This window comes from Panicum virgatum, chromosome 9N (assembly GCF_016808335.1).
Source record: "Panicum virgatum strain AP13 chromosome 9N, P.virgatum_v5, whole genome shotgun sequence".
NCBI lineage: Eukaryota > Viridiplantae > Streptophyta > Magnoliopsida > Poales > Poaceae > Panicum > Panicum virgatum.
This window is the reverse complement of record NC_053153.1, coordinates 4,609,522-4,624,594: the sequence shown is the minus strand read 5'-3', so window position 1 is coordinate 4,624,594 and position 15,073 is coordinate 4,609,522. Positions and strand designations below refer to the sequence as shown.

The following is a 15,073-nucleotide window of genomic DNA, read 5'->3' as shown; positions in this document are numbered from 1 at the left end:
GGAGCGGGAGCAGTAGGGTCAAACTGGAGCTGCTGGGGTGTAGGGAGCTGAGGCTCAGGTAGTCCAGTGTGACGATACAGCTGACCGAAGCATCCCGAGAAGAATGTGAACATCTGCTGCTGTATCTGGGACTGCTGCTGTAGCTGTAGCCTCATGGCCTCCTGCTGCTGCCGAATGCCCTCAAGTACAAGTGTCTGGGCCTCCTGCTGACGAGCCTGCTCGGCCTGCATGCTCAGCTGAGCTGCAGCAAATCTGTCCTGCTGGTCTGAAAGCCGAGTAAGAATGGCAGCAAGTGCATCGGGCTGAGTGACCTGAGCAGTGGTGACTGGAGGAGCAGGGGCTCGTGCTGCACCAGAGGATCCTGCCTCATCATCATGAGCTCCTCGAGGGACGGTAACAGTAGGAATGAAATCCTCGTCATCCTCCGAGTCCTCCGAGTCTGTGATTAGGTAGTGTGGGAGCTGGGCCTCTGCTGCTGCTAGTGAAGCGTCCTCGGCTGCTGTCGGATCGTCTGCAATTCGGCCCTCAGCCAAGACACGCTCATCAAGAACCCGCTGAGCTCGGCGCTGTCCTCTCGAGCCACGACGACCGTCTCGAGGAGTAGCAGGTGAGTAAAAACTGAAGTGTGTCCTCGAGTGCTCCAGCTCATCCATGTGCTCATTCTGACTTAGCTGAGCCAGAATCCAGCAGATCCAATGAGCAAATGGATGGCGACGGTGATCTGTCATCCCATCCAGAATCACATCCTCAAGCTCGCAGATAAAGAAGTCTACGAGGTCAAAATCTCGTCCTGTCATGATATACAATAAGAGCCACTGCTGCAGAGCTGTAATCCCCTCGTTGTATCCGATCCGGAACAACAGACTCTTCCTCAAAGCTAGGTGAACAGAGTGTGCCACGTGAGTCAGCCTGTCCGGAGTCCTCGGTGTGCCAGGCAGGAAGGGCTGCTGGAAGAGAACACTGATCTCCTCGTCAGATGGAACGTGAGACTCATGAGGACGTCGAGGAGGTACCGTGCTGCCATAGGCCTGATAGTGAATGAAGTGTGGCTCCTCGGCAATCTGAACTCCTAGAAAGGTAGCCAGTCGTGCTCGGGTCAAACGATAGTGCCTCTCCTGGAACATGAAGTCTATAAACTGCCGGTCCTCCTCAATAAACAGAGTGGCGTAGAAGACTCGAACCCACTCTCGAATATACCTGGACCTCTCACTGAGTAGAGCAGGCAATCCAACATATCTCTCAAAGAGAGGAAGCACTGGAGTCCCACCTGCTGCTACACGCATAGCTACCCAGTGGAGCATCTTGTGCTCACTAATCTTGATGTCCAACTGGCAGTAGGTGTGGTAAAAAGACTCCTGAAGCAGAGTGTAAAAACGACGATCAACTCCGACATCCCTCTGCTCGGGAAACCACTGCTCTGGGGTCACATAACGCAATCTCTTGACCCTAGGTCCTGGAATACCCCTGAGATCGAACAACTCAACCTCGGGCAGCTCCTCACCACTGTCCTGACCTCCTGACTGAGTCTGACTGATGGTGTGCTGCTGCGGTGCATGACCTGCTCCCCTCTGTGTGCCACCACCTCGAGTCCGTGGACGTGAGCGGGACTCAGGTGTGGCCTGAGCCGTCTGAGTACGTCCTGAGCGACGTAACTGCTGCTGTGGCTCCCCCTGAGCCTGAGGCTCTCTGATCCTGAGTGAGCCCTGCCTGTCAGCTGCATCTGCCACTGCCTCGGCCTGCTCTCGCTCGCGGTCCTCACGGGTGCGCTTCTTCTTTTTCTGCACAACCATCTTGCTCTTGCCCTTCTTATCACCAGCCATCTGACATAGAGAGTCAAAACAAAGTTTTGATTTGAGCCTATGACATGAAATATAGTGGATAGCAGCCTTGATATCGATGACATGCTAAAGGATTTAACTATGTGAGCATGTGCAAAGATAGGTGACAAGATTCTTATGTGTGTGATCAAGGGAATGATAAATGTAAACACATGAGCAAAGGATGATATACAAAGGAAATTTCACTTTGCTACAGGATGTAAAGGTCATACCCTTGCAAATCAGGGAAGAAATCGAAGAAAAAACCTAAGAGGCAATTCCTCGAGCACCTTGAGTGCGCCTGATCAAGGGGTGTAGGGAGTGGGACAGAGCCCTTGCTGCGGCTCGAGTAGGGCAAAAGAGCAGAGGAACGCGTGTGAGGAGGTGCTGCGAAGTGGCGGCGCTGCACGTGGGAGGCGGCGGCGCGCGGTGCGGGCGGCGCAGGTGCACAGGCGCGGCGAGGGCGTGAAGCAGGCAGCGTAGGCGCGGAGCGGGCGAGGCGCGGGCGAGGCGCGGGCGAGGAGGAGCTAGGCGCGTGCGGTGGCGCAGGGGCGGAGCGTGTGGAGCAGCGGCGGCGAGTGGGCGCGTGGCGGCGGAGCGAGGGCACGGGCGGCGGTTCGCGAGGAAGAAGAGAGGTGCGCGTGAGACTGACTCGCGGGGCCCGCGGAACGGTTAAGAGAAACAGGACGTGCGGGCCCGCCAACCCTAAAGCACCGGAAGGTCCGATGGTTCGGTAAAAAGGCATCGGTGTATCCACCGGTGTAAAATTGACCGGATCTGGACGAGATTGAAACGTGGTCAAAAGGGGCACCGGAAGATCCGCCACTGAGGCACCGGAACATCCGACGGGCGTCGGTGCATCTGCAGGAGTAAGGTCCAGAGGCTATGCAAGGGCCATTTACTCCACGCAGTAGCACCGGTTGAACCGATGCTTAGGCGTCGGTTCATCCGCCAACCATCGGAAGCACCGGTGGCCATCGGTGTAATGGTCGGAGGTTGTTCCAGAGGCGATGCAGAAACCGAGCCACGAAGACTTTAAGCACCGGTTGAACCGATGCAGAGAAAAACCAGGCGTCGGTTGAACCGGTGGTTAAAGAAGATTTCTGCTGAACTACAAACTCTACTTTTGATCCAAATTTTCAAAACCAAGGCCTTAAACACTCAATTTGGACCATTTTCGAGAGACAACCTCACCCCTCAAACACTCATACTAAGTGCTCGCAAGCTTTTATATAAACTTAGGCAAATTAAGATCCAAGCGAGGTTTAAACTCAAAAACCAAATGTATGAGCCACTTTGCCAATGAACTTAGAGATTGAAATTTTAAGTTCGATAGGACGTGACTCAATAGGCATGAAAGCACAATATTGATCTTATCACTCTTGTGGAGATGATATATCATATTTCGCATGAATATCTTTCTCGAAGTGTGATTTGCTCCCTTGTGATGCTACTAACGTGATGCAAAGCCAATGCAAAGCGAGAAATTAAACATGGATGCATTCTATATGACAAGCACATGCATTGCAAAATTTGAAACTATCTTGTCAAGTTTGAACCCTCGTCAAGCTTCTTCATGATGAACCATTCTTCATGCCATGAGCGAAACCAAGACCACCGGCTCATGCAAGACCCATGTTCATCACTATCTTGACAAGGTTAGACAAGTCCCTAGCACATGTACATATGAAATGCATCTATATGACAAGGCAATTATATGACGTTAGAAGCATCTAAAACGTTAAGCTCACTTCGCAACCTACAAAAGGTGCTCTCATCTAGAGGTTTGGTGAAGATATCCGCCAATTGATCTTCGGAACGAACACCACAAAGTAGTATATCATTCCTTGCCACATGATCTCTTAGAAAGTGATGGCGAATATCTATGTGCTTGGTGCGAGAGTGTTGAACCGGGTTATTAGCAATTTTAACGGCACTCTCGTTATCACAAAGGAGCGGGATCCTATCTAATACTACACCATAGTCCAAGAGGCTTTGCTTCAAGTAGAGGATTTGAGCACAACAAGCCCCGGCGGCAATATATTCCGCCTCCGCGGTTGACAAGGCCACGGAATTTTGTTTCTTTGACGACCATGAGACTAAAGAACGCCCTAGCAAGTGGCACCCACCGGATGTACTCTTGCGATCCACACGGCATCCGGCAAAGTCCGAATCCGAGTATCCCAAAAGTGTAAAACTAGCACCTTTGGGGTACCACAAGCCTATGCTCGGCGTATGCTTGAGATATCTAAGGATCCTCTTAACGGCACTAATGTGTGATTCCTTAGGATTAGCTTGAAAGCGGGCACACATGCATACGCTAAACATGATATCGGGCCTAGATGCGGTTAGGTAAAGAAGTGACCCAATCATAGAACGATAGAGAGTTTGGTCAACCGATTTACCTCCCTCATCCAAGTCAAGATGTCCATTAGTTGGCATTGGAGTCTTGATCGGCTTGCAATCATCCATCTTGAATTTCTTGAGAATATCCTTTGTATACTTTTCTTGATGGATGAATGTCCCTTCCTTCAATTGCTTGATTTGAAACCCAAGGAAGAAATTGAGCTCACCGATCATGGACATCTCAAATTCCCTAGCCATTATTTCTCCAAAATCTTTGCAAAGAGTGGGGTTAGTTGAACCAAAAATGATATCATCAACATAAATTTGACATACAAATAGCTCTTCATTGATGATTTTTGTGAATAGAGTTGTATCCACCCTCCCGATCTTGAAGCCCTTGTTGATGAGGAAGTCACGAAGGCGTTCATACCAAGCCCTTGGCGCTTGCTTGAGCCCGTAGAGCGCCTTGTGCAACCTATAAACATGATTAGGATATCTAGGGTCCTCAAACCCGGGAGGTTGTTCAACAAACACCAACTCATTAATCAAGCCATTTAAGAACGCACTCTTCACATCCATTTGAAAGAGTTTCATGTTATGATGTGAAGCGTACGCTAAAAGGATACGAATGGCTTCAAGTCTTGCAACGGGGGCAAAAGTTTCACCAAAGTCCAACCCTTCAACTTGTGCAAAACCCTTTGCCACAAGTCTTGCCTTGTTGCGAATCACTACACCATGCTCATCTTGTTTGTTGCGGAAGACCCACTTAGTACCAATGATATTCTTGTCTTGAGGACGTTCTTCAAGAACCCAAACTTCATTGCGGATGAAGTTGTTGAGCTCTTCTTGCATGGCCATCACCCAATCCGGGTCCTCAAGAGCTTCATCTATATTTGTGGGTTCTAGGCAAGAAACAAACGAGTAATGTTCACAAAAAGAGGCATATTGACGTCTACGAGTTCTTACTCCACTAGAGGGGTTACCCATGACCAAGTCAATGGGATGATTCCTTGAAGTTCTTGTATGCCTCTCTTGTGCTTGAGACGTTGATTCTTCTAGTGATTCATCATCTTGATCTTGAGCTTGGACTTGTTCACTTGTGATGTGCATGTCATCAAATGGAAGTTGTTCTTCAACCACTTGTTCATCTTGGGCATCTTGGAAAGGAGGTGAGGCATCATCTTCTTCATCGGATGACTCATCATGGTGATGTGATGATGTAGACTTGTCTTCATCCTTTGAGTCATCCTTGGAAGTGACTTCCACTTGAGTGGATGAGGCTTGTAGCTCTTCTACTTCCTCCTTTGGCTTGACTTGCCCAATAGCGATGTTCTTCATGACTTTTCGAAGTGGTTCATCACCTATATCATCACAAGAGAAAACTTCCCCTTGGGAGCCATTAGTCTCATCAAACTCCACATCACAAGTTTCTTCAATTTTGCTTGTAGCACTATTGAATACTCGATATGCTTTGGAGTTTGATGAATAACCAATAAGAAAGCCAACATCACATCTACTTTCAAACTTGCCTAGGTGCTTCCTTTTCTTGAAGATGTAGCACTTGCAACCAAACACCCGGAAGTAGGAGATGTTGGGCTTCCTCCCAATGAGAAGCTCATAGGGTGTCTTTCCCAAGAAGCGGTGAAGATAAACTCGGTTGGACGCATGGCATGCGGTGTTGATGGCTTCCGCCCAAAATCTTTGTGAGATGCCATAGTCATCCAACATTGCTCTTGCAAGAGTGATCAAAGTCTTGTTCTTCCTCTCCACCACTCCATTTTGTTGGGGTGTGTATGTTGATGAAAACTCATGTTTGATCCCCAAGTCGTTGCAAAGCTCTTCTACTTGAGTGTTTCTAAACTCCGTGCCATTGTCACTCCGGACCTTCACAACACTTGACTCAAATTCATTTTGAGCTTGCTTGACAAAAATCTTGAAGATCCCCATAGTCTTGCTTTTGTCCTCTAAAAAGAAAGTCCAAGTATATCTAGAATAATCATCAACAATTACAAGACAATAGAGATTACCGCCAAGACTTTTGTAGGTGGTTGGCCCAAAGAGATCCATGTGTAGTAGCTCCAAGCTTCTTGATGTTGACAAATAAGCTTTCATGGGATGTGATGATGCAAATTGCTTCCCGGCTTGACAAGCACTACACAATTTGTTTTTGTCAAATGTAACATCTTTAATACCAACCACCATACCTCGTTTGAAGGCCTTCTTGAGTTGACTCATGCCAATATGAGCAATGCGGCGATGCCAAAGCCAACCCATGGAGTTTTTGGAGAAGAGACATGTTGCCAAGCTTGCATCATTAGATGAGAAGTCAACAAGGTAGATGTTACCATGTCGAAATCCTTTGAATATTAAGCTCTTGTCCTCCTTGCTTGTCACTACAACCTCACTATCACTAAAGGTGCATATTAGTCCTAAATCACAAAGTTGGGCAATAGATAACAAATTGAAACTAACCGACTCAACAAGCAACACATTAGAGATAGAGAGATCCTTGGTTATGGCTACCTTACCCAAACCTACCACTTTTCCTTTTGAGTTGTCACCAAAGGTGACATGTTCATAATCGCCCACATCTTCATCTAGTGAGGTGAACATCTTTACATAGCCGGTCATGTGTTGTGTACATCCGCTATCAAGCACCCAATGCTTGCCACCGGCTTTGTAGTTCACCTACACACAAGTGAATTACTTTTGAGGTTTGGGAACCCATGCAAGTTTGGGTCCTTTGACATGAGTTACTAAAGCTTTAGGAACCCATAGTTGGCGTGGTAGCTTTCCCTTAATTTGAGTGCCAATAAACTTTGCCTTAACCTTGCCACTTTTAAGTTTGCTTAACAAGAAATGATTTTCATTGAATTGAGACTTGTAATTAGGAGGCAAGGTAGGAGGTGGACGTGTAGGAATTGGACACTCCCTTGTGTGATGCCCGGTGACTTGACAATGTTGACAATAAGAGCCAACTTCCTTGTTGAAACATGCCATGAGCTCCGGCGACTTGGGACAATTTTCCGGAGGGTTGGGAAATGATCCAAGTCCATTTGTCCCATAGTGCCTTGCATTGTGGAAGAGAATTTCTTTATGCAAGTATTCTCCTCTTGTCACATTGAACATGCATTTGCTCATGCTTTCAAGTTCTTCCTCAAGTTGTTTCTCCCTATCATGGTTAGTCTTTGAACAAGAAGGAGAAGCATGATGACAAGTAGTAGGGTGAGGCAACTTCACAAGATCATCACAAGAAGTAGCTATATTGACTTTGATGACTTTTGTTTGAGTTTCTTTTAGTTCTTCATCCAAAGCATCAAAGGCAAGGTCAAGTTCTTGATACTTCATATTTAAATTAGCATAATCAAGCTTAAGCTTTTTGTTGCATGAAGTAAGTGACTTGTTAAGCACAACTACTTCCTCATATTTAACATTTAATTCATCATGCTTAACAAGTAGCTTGTCATGCTCCTCTCTAAGTTGTTTGCTAGGAACAATGCTTGTATCATGAGTTTCTATTATCTCATTGTGCCTAACAATTAACTCATTATTTGAGGCCTTAAGCTTGGCATATTCATTTTCAAGAACTTTACATTTTGATTTGTACTTCTTGATCACTTGTTGGTACTCTTCTAGGATGTTTTGCACTTCAATAGGAGATAAGCAATGTTCACTTTCATCACTAGAGGAGTCATCATTATCACTTACCTTGGAGTTACCTCTTGCCATGAAACACATGGGTGGTGGAGGTAGAGGTGCCTCATCACCATCATCTTCATCATTATGCATGGCAATCCCCACAATCTTTTTATTTGATTCTTCATCACTAGAGTCATCATTTGAGGATTCACCATCCGTGATCCATTCTCCAAGGAAAGCCTTGACCTTTTCTTTTCTTGTGAAAGACCCTTTCTTCTTGTGGTCCTTCTTCTCATGATTTTTCTTTGAAGTCTTGTATTGATTGTCACCATCTTCTTGTTTCTTGTTGAGCTTTGAAGGCTCCGGACAATCATATGAGAGATGACCATATTTGCCACAATTGTAACAAACTTTCTTGACATTGTCTTTGCTCTTCCGGGTACGAAACTTGTTTTTCTTAGGGTCATAGTTGTACCCTCTCTTGTTCAACCTTGACATCATCTTGGAGGTCTTTCTCATGAGAAGTGCTAGCTCAACATCACCATCTTCATCACTTGAATCTTCATTAGCTTCATCTTCGCTTGAGCTTGGTGATGGAACTTTGCACTTGTTCTTTTTCTTGGACTTGTGATCACCCTTAGCTTTGAGTGCAAGATCTCTCTTGTCTTGCGGTGGATCAACTTCTCCCAAGAGGAACATCTCATGAGACCGAATCTTCCCAACAACATCACTCACTTCAAGCGTTTCAAGATCCTTCTCATAGAGCAATGAGGTGACGATGTTGTACTTGGGCTTGTGTAGACAATGTAGGATCTTCCGTATGATGTCACTGTTAGACAAAGGAGAAATTTCAAGAGCATTAATGTCTTCAATAAGCACATTTAACCGAGCAAACATTTGTTCAACCAACTCATTTGGAAGCATTTTGAATTCATTAAGTTTTTCCTTAAGCACTTGATATTTTTCTTCACGAAGCTTTTTAGAACCAACATAGATAGCTTCAAGTGCTTCCCAAATTTCATGAGAGGTCTTCTTGCTATGAACACGAGCAAAGATCTCCTCACTAAGAGCATCAAATAAAGCATTCTTCGCTCTAGCACCATATTTGACTTGATCCTCATTCCACGGACCAACAATAGGTTTTTCCGTGACCGCCCAAGCGATGGGATTTATAGCCTCAAGGTAACCCGCCATGCGAGCTTTCCAATAAGCATAGTTTCTCCCATCGAGCTTGGGTGGACCACCACTTCCCCCGGCCATTCTCTAGGATTTGAAGCCTACAAATAGAGCCCTAGCTCTGATACCAATTGAAAGGATCGTGGCCCAAGAAGGGGGGGTTGAATTGGGACTTTTTCGAATTTCTAATCAGTCCTTAACCTAAATTAGTATTGCCCAATCTATAAATTCGAAACCTAATTACTAGAGCACGCTAGCAAAGGGTCCTTAGGTAGGTAAACACACTATCATGATCATATTGCCTAGATGGATGCACACTAGCAAGATCAAATCCTAAGATAAAGCTCACTCTACCAAGCAAGTTGTCCTAGTCAAACTACAAGCAAGAAAAGTAACAAAAGGATTTAAATGCTTGAAGTAAAAGTAAAGGACACGAGACAACCGGATTTTTTCCCGTGGTATCGAGGAGTTGACGCTCCCCCCTAATCCACGTTGGAGCACCCACACAAGGGTGTAGCTCCCTTGCTCCACCAAGAAGCAAGTGATCACTAAGAATGCTCTTTCTCCATCTCCGGAACGGCGAGCTTCACACCGTATACAATCTTCTTGTCTTGGGGCTCCCACAAACACCAAGAGCTCACCAAGAACCTCCCGATCACCAAGACCGGCTAGGTGCCGTCAAACACCAAGAGTAACAAGCTCCTAAGCCTTCACTTGACCTACACTCAGTTGGCCCTAGCTCAAGCACACTTGCTACACTTGCAAAGGATGGATTCTTCAAGGTTGAAGCACAAACTAAATGCTAGATCTTCTCTTGTTTGCTCAAAGCACTTTCTTTTCTTCTCAAGGGTGGCCTCAAGTATTCAGGGTGTCAAAGGCGACTGAAATGAGCCATGGGGTGCCCTTTTATAGAGTGGAAGTGGTTACATAGCCGTTGGAAGTCCACTGCAGAAAAACCGTGAGCACCGGAAGAACCGATGGGTGTCAGTTTTGGGGCGTCGGTTCAACCGGTCTCTCTGTGTCCAAATTGTAGCCGTTGGGGTCCTGACACAGTGTCCAGGCTTGCTTCAATGCACCGGTGTATGCTCCGTAGGTGCGTCGGTTCAACCGGTGCTGAAGAGTTTTACTGATCAATCCAAACAAGCTCTCTGGAACATAGGACGCTCAATGCACCGGTGCTTTGATTCCGAAGCGTCGGTTCAACCGGTGCTGAAGAGAAATTGAAATCCACCAAAACATGCTCTCTGGAACAAAGAACTTTCATTGCACCGGTGCTTACTTTTCTGACCATCGGTTCAACCGGTGCTATACTTGATTTCAGCCTTTATCCATAGAAGATAGACCGACAGGGCATCGGTCCTTCCGGCAATCATCGGATGCTCCGACGCTAGGGCACCGGTTCAACCGGTGCTGCTGTTTTTCCTGGTTTTTAGCTGAATTGGCTTGGATTTCAATGTTACTTCGATTGTTTCTTCTTCCAAGTGTTGTGTTAACTTCTATTGACTATCTTGAGCTGTTTTTGAGCGAGTGTGCAAGATTTCTAAGGCCAACTCAAGTTTGATCAAGCTACTAACTCATGAACCCCTCTTAATAGTACGGTCAAGAACTAAAAACTATAAACCCTATCTAAATCAAGTGTCCTTCATCTCCTTGTGACACTTGAGACTAGAAAGGTCCTTAATCTTTGAAATTGAGTCCTTGGCTCGCATGATTGTTCCGAATTGAGGGGTCTCTTTTCACATTTCATATGGGACTAACTCAATCACTAATTTTTCCTTCAAAACATACGTTAGTCGCATACGGTTGTCATTAATCACCGAAACTTACCATTACATCTATCGGCCTAGATGCACTTCAGAAGTGCCGACGAACTTCAATTCAGCTGAACAAGATACATCGCGACGCCATCGATTGGCATTCAGGAATGCACCTAGCAGATTAACTTGGCGTTGTGTGTGTTTTTTTTGGGCCGTCAAAAGATGGAAGCTGACAGTGTCCATGTACGATGCGCAGTTTTCTTCAGTCTCGAATTATTTTTGCGTGGAGTGTTGAATCTCTGTATCGCGCATCGCCTGTGTGCAAAAGAACTAAGTAGCGCAACGTCTGAACTGAACTAATATGATGGTACATTGATAGCAACTTGAAGCTTGTTAATATGTGATTCGCAGTTGTGCTGTGGTTAGCGTGGCATTTTTTGTTGTAAAGGTTTAAACTTGATACTCTGGAAGCCTGGAGCGCTTATATTCGTGGAAACTTGTATGTACGGTGGCGAGGGAAACGGCAGGCGCCATGTATTGTTAGCCATTCACTTTGTTCGTTTGGCTGGTTAGTCAATCAGTTAGTAGTGTTTTTCTCTTACACCAAATCAACACCATCCACCGGCCACTAGCCACATGCCAGCCAGCAGTACTTTTCTCTCGTAACAAATCAACACCAGCTACCAGCCACAACTAAGCAAAAGTTTGCCATTGTCTGCGCTGGCGAGGGAAATCGGGTCAAACTGAAGTTGCAGGAACAACTGACCACAAAGTACGTACAATGATGGCTCATGGCTGTTTCTCATCTGAGATAGTTAATCAAGAATCTGCGACATCATCTGCCCGTTTATGATATGCCATTTTGTGGTCTTGAATTCCTTAATTCGATTTTATTTATTTATTTTGGTGAAGGATGTAATCTTCCGGTATCTTTGTGTTGGAAATACACTCTGAACTAGTACATGCTATAGGTTTTATTTTGAAGTCTCACTACAAGCTAGTACGTCACACGGGCCGAAGTTCAGGGTTCGCTCGTTGTTCGCCCAAAATTTGCCAACGATTTTGGCTTGCTGCTGGCCGCTGCAAGTAGCTCAATTAAAATTTTAGCATCAAACAAATGCAAGCAATTTCAAAGTTCAGTTCCAGCCCTAGCTAGCCTGCCCCCTCTCTTGTACTCTCACCAGAAAAAGTTTGCCGTAGGCCCCTACCTCCAAGTGAGCAGGTAGCGAGACCATGTCAAACAACTCAGATTTGTGGCGATGCGCCTGTGCATTGTATGTTCATTGGTTACTCAGAAGCAGAGCTTTCACGCCTGTTATGTGCTGCCTCCATTTCGTTTCCTTTCTATTCTTTTTTGTCCTTTCTCTTCTTTTTTGAAAGAAAGCCTCCATTACGTGTGGTATGCAGTGTACACTTGCAGGCCATTACTGGTGAAGCCAAAAATATTGATTTGGCGCGTGTGATCACCCTGCCGCCCTGAGCCTGCTTGGAGCCCGTCGCAACTGACCCGTTCTCCAACCTTCCCGGAACAAACAAGAACTTGTTACCTATATAAGCATGCACCTGAATCTGTCCTTCTGAACTCACAGCATACACGCAGAACCAAGAGAAAAGCAGAAAGCAGAAAGGAATCGAAGCCCTCGCCTCCATGGCTTCCAAGCAAATACTTGCGGCGGCGGCGGTGTCCGTGATCGCCGTCGTCTTCCTCCCCGCGCTCGCCTCGGCCACGGATCACGTCGTGGGCGATGGCCGTGGCTGGACGCTCGGGTTCGACTACGCCGCCTGGGCCGAGAGCAAGGAGTTCACAGTCGGCGACACGCTAGGTAACTAACACCAGTCCAAGAAACTAGATAGAATCCGTGCCGTGCACCATGTTTTTTCTTTCCGTTTCATTCAGAGTAGTGCGCCACGCCATGCATCTGAAGGTATCTGATTTTGCGAGCCCTTGCAGCGTTCAAGTACAGCAGGATCTCCCACAACGTGGCGGAGCTGAGCGGGCCGGACTTCAAGGCGTGCAACAAGGCCGCGGCCACCTCCGTATGGAGTTCCGGCGAGGACCGCGTCACCCTGGACAAGCCCGGCCGGAGGTGGTTCATCTGCGCGGTCGGCGAGCACTGCCGGCTTGGCATGAAGCTCAACGTCACCGTCCTTCCGGGAACGCCAGCGCCGCTGCCGCCGGCCCCGGCTCCGGCGCCGGCGCCGTCCGATCCTCGCTCTCGGCGCTCCCTGTCCAGGTGGTGGTGATGGATATGCAATGTCTGCACGGCTGCAGCCTGCAGATCGTTCAGGAGCTTCTGCTACGCCATCCTGATCGAGCGACATGGTGTGTGATGAGTGTTGGACGTGTGTGCTCGTGTTCAACACATGATTTTTTTGTTTCTACTTTTTTTACTTCAAAAATAAAATCTACTTTCCTCCGTTTGGAAATACTTGTCACTTTTGACCAAGGCTCAAAAACCAATGCACTCATTTGGTTCTTTCTAAAATGACTAAAATGCCCCTTGTCACCTTATATGTACACGTAAGCAAGTTCTAGATTAGTCTAAAAGGCTTGCACTTGGCGCTTTCAGATGGCTATTGGACCCCCACACACAAGGGCAAAATTGGAAATTTTATACTGCAGGCCGTTGGGTGACAAGTATTTCCAAACAAAAAAAAGTGATCATTGGTGACAAGTATTTCAAAATGGAGGGAAGTACTTTTCTACTGGGCTGATGCATTCGCCATTCACTTCACTTCAGACTTCAGAGTCACGCGAACGAAATCAAGCTCCATAGTGTAGTAGTGAGACTGTCTCCGACAGCTCATGCAAACCGTGACAAACCCAAAATGCATCATGCAATGTTTTGCCTACCAAAAATCCACTCTAACAGAAGATGCAAACACGATACCCATTTTGCCTACCGTGTGAGACAGGAGGCATATTTGCATCCCCTCTCTCTTCACGAGGCATTCCGCGGCGGGCTGCTGCAGATGGGACTGTTGGAGATGCCAAATTTTTGGGTGAGTGACCTTTCCACTGCACGTGACTCAAATCCTAAAATGGGTCTCGATTTTAGGTTCGTGCTGTTGGAGATAGCCTCCGAGAGAATGAGGCGTAGATGTTTCGATGCTTTTTGTACAACTATGGAAACAAGAATGGTATCCTTAAATAAGGACGGAAATAATAAAATAATTAAAACAAAAATGATTTAAACCTTTCTTCTTATTATTCTCATATTTTCCGTATTTTCCAGTATAACTGCCAGGTTACGGTGCAACACGCCAACACATCAGACCTATCATCACCGCGAACCCTCCCAGAGCACCACCAGGCCTCGCAGAGTACTGGCATGGCAATTGGCAGAGTACTCCAACTCCAACTGCCTCGCGTTTGGCATTTCTTCCGCCAGCAAATGTCAGGGCTCAGGACCGGTGGCAGCAGGAAAAAGTCTGGCACGGGGTTTTGCGTTCGCCTGAGGGGCTGCGGGCGCTGGGTGGGAGGGATTTCTGATTTCTCCCCTCGAATCGGATCCGGTTCCTTAACATCATCTCCTCTCTAGGTTAAAAAAAAATCTCCTCTCTAAATTAGATAGAATAAGTAAAAAATGGCTAAACTTCCTTAAAATCAGCAAAGTGTCTCTACACTGCATCCCTCGCTATCCCGCCAGCCCTGCGCTCTACATTTATCCCGAGCGGCACTGCTCGCCATCCCTGCTCGTTCCACCCTCCCGCCGTCGTCTCTCCCTCACGTGCTCCCTCACCAGCGAAGCCTGCGCCCCTGCCGACATGCAGCCTTGCTCCGCCGCCGACATCGTAGGCCGGCGAAGCCTCCGCCTCGTCCACGTAGCTGGGGAGTCCGAGTGGGCATAATTAACCGAGAACCGTAACCGAAATCGAAATCAAAACCGAAATAACCGAAATAAAAAAAATGGTTCCTTGTTCGGTCCCATAAATCATGGGACCAAAAAAATCGATTCCTACTCTCAGTTAACGGAAAGAATCGAATTACTAAAACCTTGCATTTTGTGAGAATATGTTTAATTTATATGTGGTGTGTCATATATTAATTGTTATGTATTTCTCTTATTATATCATTATTGTTCATTTCTCAATTATTATTCTCTAAAATATAGAAAGTTGTCGGTGTCCAGACCCGGCGGCCTAGCACCAACTAGTAACGATGCTGCGTTTCCCTAATCCTAGATGGTTGATGCAAGAGGTAACACAGTAACGCAAGGATTTATCCTGGTTCCGGCCACGGGGCCGTATGTCCAGCAGGGGTGTGTGAGGGCATTGTATTATCTTGCACCAGAGTGCCTGTAGTAGGGGAGTACAAGCGTGGCGAGAGAGAGGGGG

At 46.7% G+C, this 15,073-nt stretch overlaps 1 protein-coding gene across 1 annotated transcript; it reads left to right on the top strand.

Moving 5' to 3' along the window:
• The first annotated feature begins 12,383 nt into the window (after positions 1-12,383).
• On the top strand, positions 12,384-13,038 carry LOC120688393 (mavicyanin-like). The gene is made up of 2 exons (XM_039970705.1): positions 12,384-12,558; positions 12,687-13,038. The coding sequence occupies exons 1-2, from the start codon at positions 12,384-12,386 to the stop codon at positions 12,977-12,979; spliced, it is 468 nt and encodes a 155-aa protein (XP_039826639.1). The 3' UTR covers positions 12,980-13,038.
• The last annotated feature ends 2,035 nt before the right edge of the window (positions 13,039-15,073 follow it).